Raw genomic sequence first — 11,657 nt, 5'->3', positions numbered from 1 at the left:
AAGAAAAAAAGTCCTCTCTTCTCCAGTTAAATAAATAATGAATGCCGACATCCATGATCGATCCATCATGATTTTCCCTCTCATGTCAATTTGAACGCACCTTACCAAGTTTCTGGAAAGTGTTTCCGATCTTCGAAAGCAACATACATTATTCTTTTAAAATTTATTAAATACTTAATTAGAAATAAATTTTAAAAAAATCATATATTTCAAAACTAAACTGCTATGTAATCTTTTCATATAAGTGAGTTCGTTAACTTATAAATTTTTACAAACGTCTTATAACCGTCTTTTAACACGATATTTTTTTGATAAAATTTAGATAAAGATTAAAAAATTAATCGTTAAAATTTATTATTTTAATTTTTTATCCACCTCTTTATATTATTATTATTATTATTTTAAAATATTTATTGAGGACCTCACTCTCTCTTCATGCATCATATTTTTTATTTTTTTGATAAAATTTATTAGAAAAAATCTATTTGTCATCCTCACACTTCACACACCACACTTATTTTAATTTTTTTTTTCATTTTTTCTATAATAAATATATAGTGTGTGGATGATAAATAAAATAATTTAATTAGTTTAATAAGAATAAAATAAAATAAAAAATAAAAAAAATAAAAAATAATATTTTAATATATAAAATGTGTGGTATAGGATGATGTGTAGTATTTTTCTATTTACTAACTTGCTTAAGAAAATAAAAAATAAAAAAAAAAAAAGAGAGAGAGATCGGCCGCCATCATCATCACCATCTTCATCTTGTATTAATCTTATTTCAATTATCTGATCACAGCTTAATTAATTCGTTGGCTGCAAATTCATTAACTTAAACAAAAGCTTTTGTAGTAGTCGATACATATATAGATTCTGCTAATCTCTTATTTTATGTGCAGAATATGCCAATCACCCGTTTGTCTCTTCTGATAAAGATAGTTCATATATATGTGTACCCAATCAAATATTGTTACGTGGCATTCTATGATCAAAAGAGTTGGCATGTCAAAAACTTGAATAGATAGGCATCCGCAGCCATGTAAATCTGCCAATCACTTGAGTACGGCTGCTGTTAATATGTATTAATCTTCAACCTTGAAATGATTCATCCCCCCCACCACACACCAACCTATAGATAAAGACATTGCTGAATAGCATCGCCTACGAATTCTATGCTATCAGATGATTTATTCAGTTCACATGTATCATAACTATGATGCTTATATTAATATATGTTGTCTATTCGTTACTATAAAAATATAAAATTTATAATAAGAATAGACTAATTTTATCAAGATATAATTAATTATAAATAAATATTATTTTTTTAGTACTTCTTCCGTAGACCAAGAAGTAAAAATGTGAATAGCTCCAAAATATCTGTGCATTGTGAACCTCGTGAATGACAGTTCAGCCAACCTCACTGAAATACGGTGTTTCATTGATGAGAAACTGAGAAAAGGCCAAGGATTGGACCCCAGACTAGTAGGGGAGGGAAACAAAGATATTTTCAGTTATTAAATTCCGTAAAATCCCAATGACAACTAAAATCTTTGAAACTTTGGTTTTCTTTAGGTATAATCAGCTAAAGCAAAGGTCAAGTACTAGTGGAGGACGGTGCCATGGTGGGTATGTTCCTAAAAAGTTAGAATCTTACCATCTTTTCAGTCTTCCATAGACCGTTCTTTATGACTTTCCTAAAAATACAATTTTCTGATCTTTCCTTTTAAACCACATATGTAAGCTTTAAACTTATATTTATATATTTTCTCATGGTTAAAAGCATTTGTGATAGATGAATTCTCTTTATTTAACTTGATCCCGAACTAAGCATGATGGAACCATTTGGTGAAGTTGATGAAGGAGACGGGTACAAATGGAAGTAGCAGCTAGCTGCCTGAGGTAATTCTCTAGAAGCTTTTACGAGGCGGTGGAAGATTTGGTATCCAGCAAGGCACCAACAAAAACTATCTCAATCATTAATGTTACTCTTCCATTATTACTGAATTATAGGGACCGCAGACCATTTGATTTACTTCCTTTTTTGCTGATATCTTTCCTTTTTATGATATATATATATATATATATATAGAGAGAGAGAGAGAGAGAGAGAGAGAGAGAGAGAGAGAGAGAGAGAGAGAGAGAGAGAGAAGGATTATCTTTGTTTTTCTAATAAGAGAAAAGGACACATGCAGCTCTTTCGTGTGTAACACTCTGTTTCCGCTACGCCACAAGTCTAAGTTCATTTTGGAGGATCATTTGCTAGGCTTTAATCTATTAAAAGAATCAACACTTTAGTGGAATTTATATAAATAAAAAAAAACTCGTGGAATAAAAGCAGAGTATGGTCTTATGGGGAAAAAGAAGAATACAAAGAAACTAAAAAAAAAAACAGAAGAAGAAAAAAGATGGGTTCCTTTCTATGTGTTACTGTATTGGCATTGCCAATTTGTCCTGAGAAATGATAGTTGAAAATTCTTTTTCAAAACAACACAATAATTATATACTCTATAATTATATAATTACTCATTTGCCCTTTCGTGAAGCCAACATATATACAATAGGAGCAGGGATGATGCGAGGGAACAACGCCTTTGCATTTATTATAGATTCAAACGAGAAAGTTACATATTTTGGTTGTTACTTTTCACTTTGGTGGGAGGATTTGATGCTTCTGCCTTCTCTCGCCCTTTCTTCCACTCCTTTTTTTTAATTTTGGGTGAAAAATATCACATCTTTTTTTTAAACAAAGTAAATCTTAGATAATTGAGAACCTGCCCCTTTCTCTCTCCATGTGCATATTGGGCGTTGAGTGCCTCATGATTCGAAATTAAGAAAATTATAAAAATACAAACAGCAAAAAGCGAATTCCCATTGGAAAAGCAGACTGAACTTTGGGGAGAGAGAGAGGGGGGATCAAAGTCGTTCTCCTATGGTCTAGTCCATTCTCCCTGAGTTGGACGCTTCCCTTCTCCCATCTCTTTATATTTCCCACCAGTCATCAGTCAGCTTTTCTCATCGAAGTAGTGATCTCCAACGCCAGGGATCCAACGAAATTAACAGACAAGTTGGAGATAAAATGGTGGGTTGCTATCTCCCTCTCTTTCTCCTTTTAGTTTCTCTCTTTCTCTGCATGCTAGCTCTTGGTTTCCTTAAGTGAAAAAACACAACCAATATTGCTTTATTTCTCTTAACACCGATAGAGATTATAATCTACAGGAAGAAGAACGGCAGTTAACCAGATGGGAAGGCTACGTGGACTGGAGGAGAAGACCTGCTCTCAGAGGCCGGCATGGCGGCATGCTTGCCGCTTCTTTTGTATTGGGTCCGTGCAAAATTTCATCATCCACTTGATCTTCTTTTTAGAAAAGTTATCACATGATTCACGTTTTTCTCAAGAAATATCTAAGAGGGTGTCTGTGAAAACTGAAAAAGGCACTCGATCTCTCTAATGGTATGTGTTTTTTATTTGTATTTTTTTTATACATGCAGTGGTGGAGATATTGGAGAACTTAGCATATTTAGCGAATGCAAGCAATTTGGTGCTGTATCTATCAGAATACATGCACTTCTCTCCCACCAAATCGGCCAACAATGTCACCAATTTCATGGGAACGGCTTTCCTTCTGGGTCTCGTTGGGGGCTTTCTATCCGATGCCTTTTTCACCACTTATCACATCTACCTCATAAGTGCAGTTATTGAATTCCTGGTAAATACACTCTTTCCACTTCCCTTTTTTCTTATATATATATATATATATATGTGTGTGTGTGTGTGTAAATGAAATTAATCTCTTTCTGTTAGTAACATCCGATTAGGCTGTTCTTGACAGATTTGACTTGTTTTCATGTATGTCCACTTTTTAATCTCTTATCTAAATGTTCTTGCACATGATGATCAGTCTCTTCCTTTTTCTTTTTTTTTTTCCATAAAGGTAAAATACAGAAAAGACTTTGATTCTCTTAAAAGGAATCAAAAGTAAACGTTGCTAGCAGACAGCCTGATGTTTGAGCCAGAATCAGTCAGTTGCCAAGTTGGGTGCATCAAATGCAATTATTAGTAACCACAAAATTGAAAACCTTTGATGAAATTGGTTTCGGTTATTCTAAATCCATTTTGTTGCGTCTCCTCCATTTTCTGATATTGTTAGATAAGAGACCTTGCATGAATTATGAATGCTATTGGAGCAGAAAGCATATAATTCCGGAATTGTAATAAAGCTACCCCAACTTGCTTACAAGAAATAAGTCTTCTTCTTTTTTTTAAATAAATAAATAAAGCTATCAAATGGCCAACTTGGTTTTCAGGAGCATTACTCCTGTGTACTTAGACCTTTAAGGGACCTGTAAGGGAAGATGAGAGATTTTGAATCACTATTGAATAATTTCTACTTCATAAGATGTGATTTTTATTCAAATTTTATTATCTCGAGTTTCTTAGACTTTGAATCACAAAATTTGGTTAATGAAAAAAGACATAGGTATGGTAAATGGAACTTGTGTAAGCTTGGATATAAAGTCATCAAGCGCAATATTTTAGATAATATTGCAGAAATTCATTAATCCTGCCAAATAGATAATTTTGGACAGAAAAATTAGCTTTGAGAGCATCCGGGTCCCACAAATACTCCTCATGCATGGTATACAAACAGTGAGTACCCCTCATCAGGTCCCATATATATTTATGTGTTTGTTTGGACAAAAGAGAGATCGTTTTCTGGTTTCAACTAGAAAGCAATATATATCTATATTGTCCTGTAGTTTTGAAATCTTGTCTGTACCTAAATGTCACCCAATCGTATTCTACTACCTTGTCCACATGTTATGTCCTTGTTCTTCACGAGGTACCTCTGTCTGCACTTTGAACCTTTGGCGCACCGAGACACTTGTGCAACAGAACCCCTATGTACGGTCTTTGTCTTTAAGATATGGTAATTTTGGTGTACCAATGGCTAAACAATATGTGTTGCTAGTAGAGAAGTGCTACTAAGCCACGTACGTACTGACCCTTTTGAAAATCTATTGCATAGTGAAGTACTTTCTGTTTATGGATCTATTTCTGCATCTATCGGTAAAAAATAAGAGCCATATATGGCAATAGTAACCAAGTGTACGGTTTCCAATCCCTTTTAATACACCCTATAAAAGTCTATCGAAGTGCGACCATTATGTGTAATCCACTTCAGCGCCAACCACATCTAAAGATATGAGAGAGTCCCTATCTTTGCCAATTGCAACAGAGTCCAAGAATTGGATGTGGGGCATCGGTACACGTGCCTTTGGAGCCCGCTTTTTGTGGTGCCAAACCAGATAGATTGCATTGATATTATTTTGCTCATGGTTCAGTATACGATACTCCAAAAACAGCTTGACTAGTCACTTTAAAAGGAACCATCTTTTTTGTAGTCCGGCCCCGCAACTCACACTCCTACAGGAAGGCTCTGCACTTCTGTTGGTTGCTTTGTATAGTATAGAGCCCCACTAGCAGGATATGCGGCAAAGGATCTAATTATCTAAGATAGGGCTGTTATGCAATTTTTGGGTCATGATTGGCTGGCTTTTGGGTTGGAAGTGACACTCCAACTGATTGCAGCCTAAAATTTACTTAAAAGTACATTAGTAAATTGTAAGTGGTGATTAGGAATTTGGGATGGGATAGATATTATAATCTAAAAGTTCAACACTCAGAAAAATTAACTTGAATGAAAATTTGCGTTAAACCATGTACCGTCCAGATTTGAGAAATTTATGGAGTTACTTAAAAATTGTAAATCAACATTGCTTCTCACTTTTCCCTGCCTTGACTAATTGCAACTGCTGAAACAGGGCTTGGTGGTACTTACTGTGCAAGCAAGGTCACCTTCCCTAAAGCCATCAGCATGTGGCCCAGCCAACCTCGACATTCCTTGCCAGGAAGCTAATGGAGGAAAAGCTGCAATGCTGTTCCTAGGTCTGTATCTGGTGGCCCTGGGCGTTGGAGGAATAAAGGGATCACTGCCAGCACATGGGGCTGAGCAATTTGACGAGGACACACCACAGGGAAGGAAGCAGAGATCAACCTTCTTCAACTACTTTGTATTCTGTCTCTCATGCGGCGGCCTTATTGCAGTAACATTGGTGGTGTGGATTGAAGACAATAAGGGGTGGGTATGGGGTTTTGGAATCTCTACCATTAGCATCCTTTTATCCATCCCAATCTTCCTAGCCGGTTCATCCACTTACAGGAACAAAATACCTTGTGGAAGCCCACTTACAACCATTATCAAGGTTAGCGTGGGGCAAACGTATAAACTAGGAATGTTGTATCCTCTGCAACTGTCGGATATATTAATGCTTTCCCGATAATCAGCCTTCATCTTCCCATGTAAACCGACTTACTCTGTTTTATGATTAAGCAGGTTTTGGCTGCTGCCACCCTCAACAGCTGCGTAAGCAGAAGCCCGAAAGGTTGCATAAGCAGAAGCCCGAGCAATGCTGTTGCAAGCATGGCCACAAGCCCTTCCTCACCAACCTTGGCCAGCAAGGAAGCTGAAGAGAATGCCAAAACAAGGGAGTCCACTGATGCTCCAACAGAAAGCTTCAAATTCCTGAACATAGCGGCGGTAGATAACCCAGTCCACAAAGCACTAGAATGCACGATGCAGCAGGTAGAAGACGTCAAAATTGTGCTAAAACTATTCCCCATATTTGCCTGCACCATAATGCTGAACTGCTGCCTAGCTCAGCTCTCCACGTTTTCAGTCCAACAAGCTGCAACAATGGACACCAAGCTCGGTTCCTTAAAAGTCCCACCGGCCTCGCTTCCTATTTTCCCTGTAACCTTCATCATGATTCTTGCGCCAGTTTATGACCATCTCATCATCCCGTTCGCTCGAAAAGTAACCAAATCCGAAATGGGAATCACTCATCTCCAACGGATTGGAATCGGTTTAGTTCTTTCGATTATAGCCATGGCGACGGCAGCTCTTGTCGAGATAAAGCGGAAGAGAGTGGCTACCAACTCGGGCCTACTAGACTCTGACCATCCATTACCCATCACCTTCTTTTGGATTGCTTTCCAGTATTTGTTCCTTGGGTCTGCAGATCTCTTCACCTTGGCCGGGTTGCTGGAATTTTTCTTTACGGAGGCACCTTCGAGCATGAGATCCCTGGCTACATCTTTTTCCTGGGCTTCTTTGGCCATGGGGTACTACCTCAGCTCCATCATTGTATCCATTGTTAACAATGTCACAGGCATCTCCAAGCACAGGCCCTGGCTTTCTGGTAGCAACTTGAATCATTTTCAACTGGAACGATTCTACTGGCTGATGTGCGTGCTGAGCGCCTTGAATTTCTTGAACTACCTTTTATGGGCAATCCGTTACAAATACAGATCAACCGGAGCAAACAACTAAATTAAAGATGGTTAAAGCTACGCATAGATGAAACAACACAGCCTGTTTGTACATAGATGGTCATCTAAACGTCTTGGTTGTACCTAATATGCCAAGCCGCTGCATTTTCCTAGCTAATTTCCTTGCAGGGCGAGGAACAGAGCAAAATATTGGGTAATTGAATCGGTGGTAGTGCAGAAAAAGTGAGAGATGTCCAGTACTTTCTGTAATCGTCAGTTCTGCTCTAATAGTAGGGATATAGTGAGAAGCTATTTTGCAAAATCTATGGTGTTTTATACACACACACACCCATTATCCAAAACTTCCAAAAATATGATGCACGCTTTTTTCAAAATTTTTGCATACTCGAGCTTGTATTTAGCACTATTATTTCTTTTTTTTTTTTGAAAGAAAAACATTCTCGTATATTTGTATTCCTCAACTATTACAACTTTTGTCTCTAATCAGAGAGCTTGTAATTACATTTGGCCCCTCCTCTATCCATATAACTTCTCCATCTAATGTTAAAGCATGCTTTGCCAATAAATGAGCTACATTATTTCCTTCTCTCGGTATAAACCTCACCTTCCAGTCCTTCCTACCCTTTACAACTATTTTTACATCTTCAATTATATGCCCCATCCATGATAGGTCCTCCTCCACATTGTTCACTTTCTTGATTACTGCTTCTGCATCACCTTCCAAGATCACCTTTGAAAAAGCAAGGTCCTTACAGACTTCAATTGCCTTCCAAAGAGCAAGGCATTCAGCTAGTGTTGGATGAACAACATTGGGCCTCTTGCTGCAAACTGAGGCTAGAACTTCTCCATTTGCATCTCTAATGACAATCCTCATTCCCATAGTCCTGTTCTTTGTATCTAGAGTAGCATCCCAATTGGCAATGACTTCATTTGTTCCAGACTTCTTCCATCTCCTACATAGCCTACTCCTCATCCCACCTGGTCTGTTTTCCTTCAGTAATATATGGGTTGATATGAAATCTTCCAACCCTTCATTTGTCTTCAAAACCAACTCTCGTGGGCTGTAAAACTTCTGCTCAAAAATGAAAAGGTTCATTCTTAGCCATATTCTGCGCATGGTTGTTGCTATCTCTTCTAACTCATCTCTATTGAACCTGTTGATGAGCTTTCCCCATAATTCTAGGAAGTTATGCTCTGCAACTGCACATTTCTACACTGGGCTTGTGAATTCTGACCATACATCACTGGCTGAAGGGCAGCTCTATATAGCATGAGTCACTGTTTCTTCATGTTTTTGACAGATTGGACATAAAACATTACCTCCAATCTTTTTCTTGAATAGGTTACTTCGTGTAGGAAGAATATTGTTTGCTGCCTTCCAAATGAATTGCTTTACAACCCCTGGCACATTCATCTCCCATATACTTTTCCATTCAGCCCCATTGGACACTACCTCAGAAGGCTCTCCCTCTATTTTCCTTTTTCTGTCCATATCCACATGATATGCACTCCTAACAGTAAACAGACCATCCTTCGTGTATCTCCAAATAATTCTATCTTCCACCCCCATTTTACTTATTGGAATGCTACATATCTGGTTTGCTTCCCCTTCTTCGAAGATATCATGAATTAGAGCTTCATCTCATTCCATAGTTTGTCCATTTATGAGCCTTTCCACTCTATCATTTTTGTTCAGAATTTTAGGAGCTGATTGCACACAAAAAGATAAAGGGGTAGGCAACCATTTCTCCCCCCATATCTTGACTTTAGACCCGTTGCCAACCCTCCACTGCAAACCTTCTTTCAATAAACCTCCTGCATGCCATATGCTCCTCCAAATAAATGAGGGGCATCTTCCTAGTTTTGCCTTTAGGAAATCTATGTCTTGATAATACTTATCTTTGAACACATGTGCTACCAATGAGTGTGGGTTTTGTAGAAGTCTCCAGCCCTGCTTAGCTAACATGGCAGAATTGAAACTTTCTAAGTCTCTAAATCTCATCCCTCCTCTACTTTTCTGTGTTCCTATTTTCTCCCAATTCCACCAGTGTACTTTTCTTACATCATCTTTATAACCCCACCAGAATTTCGAACATAGCATATTCAACTCGTAGCATAAATTTCTGGGCAGCTTAAATACACTCATAATATAGGAGGGGATAGCTTGTAAAACAGCCTTAATTAACACCTCCTTGCCAGCTTGAGATAAGAATTTGTTCTTCCAGCTTTCCATCTTCTGCCACACCCTCTCCTTTACACTTCTGAAAGTGTTGTATTTAGACTTACCAACCATAGCAGGAAGTCCAAGGTACTTATCATAGCTACCACACACTACACCTCCAGCACCTTTTAAAATTCTGCTCTTCTCCACTGCCCTTATGTTAGTGCTGAAAAACAAAGAAGATTTTTTCTTGTTTAAGACTTGACCCGATGCATGTTCATACCTCTGGAGAATTTGCATCATTTCATTCCATTCTTCCTTCTTTGCCCTCCCAAACAAGACACAGTCATCAGCAAAGAGCAAGTGATTTACTCCCAGCCTTCTCTTCTTGACACCGAGACACCTCTAATTATCCCTCTCTGATCAGCCTTGTTCAACATGGTACTCAACCCTTAAGCACATAAAATGAACAAATAAGGGGATATGGAATCCCCCTGCCTTAATCCCCTTGCTGGACAGAATCTTTCACCTGGTACTCCATTGACCAAAACAGAATATGTAACTGATGACACACAGTCCATCACAAGCTTGATCCATTTTTCATTAAAACCCAACTTCCTCATCATTTGCTCCAAGAATTTCCATTCAATTCTGTCATATGCCTTGGACATATCCAATTTTAAAGCCATACTTTCATGCTTGCCTCTTTGTCTTGACTTCATGGTATGCAAAACTTCATAGGCTATCATTACATTGTCAGAAATAAGCCTCCCAGGCAGAAAAGCACTTTGATTTTGGGAGATTACATTTGATAAAACAAACTTTAGCCTATTTGCAATTACTTTTGATATTATCTTGTATATTACATTACAAAGGCTTATGGGTCTATATTCACTAACCAAACTTGGTTCTTTCACCTTTGGAATAAGAGCAATATAAGTATAGTTAAGAGAGGAAGGGATAGTACCATCATTTAAGCATTTCAGCACTGCATCACTAACTTCATCTCCCACGATGCTCCAATGGGTTTGAAAGAAGCTAGCTCCATAACCATCTGGTCCTGGTGATTTTAGTTGAGCTATCTTGAAAACAGCCTCCTCCACTTCCAATCTAGTAAACTTCTAGCTCAGATTCTCATTCATTTCAAGAGAAACCCTCGGTGCAACATCTCTGATACACTTCTCAATTACAGACTCTGTAGGATTGGTTGAGCTAAAGAGATCATCAAAGTAAGATTTGAAGGCCCCTTCAATCCTAGCTTTCTCACTGACCATTCTATTCTCCCTGTTTAGAATCTGCTTGATAGTGTTCTTTTTCCTCCTTTGAGTTGCACATGCATGAAAAAAACGAGTATTTCTGTCCCCCATCTGGTACCAGCTTTTTTTTGCTCTTTGCTTCCATTTTAGGTCCTCTTTATCTAGCAACAGCCCCACCTCTTGCTGAAGTCTCTTTATTTCTGACATATTGTGCATTCCTTCCACATCCTGAAGCTGTTTGAGGCTTGCAGTCTTCTTTAGTATTGCCTTCCCTCTATCTTTAATCAGGTGTCTATTCCATTTCCTCAAGGCCACACTACATTTTTCAAGTAAACTCTGTATCCTCAGCCCTGTGTTTCTCATTTCCACACCCTTCTTCCATTCTGCTTCAATGACATTCCTACACCCCTCCTTAAGAGCCCATGATGCTTCATATTTAAAGCCCATACTATTGAGTCTTTCAAGACTTGTAGGTTTTTTACAGCAAAGAAGGATAGGTTTATGGTCAGAACATCTTGAGACCAGGATTTCAAGTTCCCTGCCAGCATATGTATCATTCCAACTAGAATTAACCACTGCTCTATCTAGCCGTTCCTTAGTGAAGGTCTCATCACTGTGTTTATTACTCCATGTGAATCTATTTCCCCTCCACCCCACATCATGCAACTCACACACTTCAAGAGCCTCTCTAAAAGAAGCCATTTGAGACTCCTTCCGTGGCCTTCCCCCTTCCTTTTCAGCATCCATAACAATTTTATTGAAATCTCCCAGGACACACCAACCTTCCTCTTTTGAAGGCTTAAAAGATTCCAACATTCTCCATGTCTCCTGCCTTTTATGCACCTCGGGATGACCATAAAAGCCAGTGAGAAGCCAGCTA

General features: G+C 38.1%; 2 protein-coding genes across 2 annotated transcripts; one reads left to right on the top strand and one right to left on the bottom strand.

The window, feature by feature from the left end:
* Window positions 1–2,688: 2,688 nt before the first annotated feature.
* On the top strand, window positions 2,689–7,661 carry LOC122310894 (protein NRT1/ PTR FAMILY 4.6-like). The gene is made up of 5 exons (XM_043125133.1): window positions 2,689–3,088; window positions 3,226–3,331; window positions 3,499–3,716; window positions 5,833–6,273; window positions 6,405–7,661. The coding sequence occupies exons 1-5, from the start codon at window positions 3,086–3,088 to the stop codon at window positions 7,398–7,400; spliced, it is 1,764 nt and encodes a 587-aa protein (XP_042981067.1). The 5' UTR covers window positions 2,689–3,085; the 3' UTR covers window positions 7,401–7,661.
* A 156-nt stretch (window positions 7,662–7,817) lies between these two features.
* On the bottom strand, window positions 7,818–8,930 carry LOC122310138. Its single transcript, XM_043124020.1, has 2 exons — window positions 8,681–8,930; window positions 7,818–8,560 (listed from the first exon to the last, which is right to left on the bottom strand). Exons 1-2 carry the CDS (start codon window positions 8,928–8,930, stop codon window positions 7,818–7,820), a joined length of 993 nt encoding a protein of 330 aa, XP_042979954.1.
* Window positions 8,931–11,657: the final 2,727 nt, after the last annotated feature.

Source organism: Carya illinoinensis, chromosome 5 (genome assembly GCF_018687715.1).
Source record: "Carya illinoinensis cultivar Pawnee chromosome 5, C.illinoinensisPawnee_v1, whole genome shotgun sequence".
NCBI lineage: Eukaryota > Viridiplantae > Streptophyta > Magnoliopsida > Fagales > Juglandaceae > Carya > Carya illinoinensis.
This window is presented reverse-complemented; position numbering and strand designations above follow the sequence as displayed.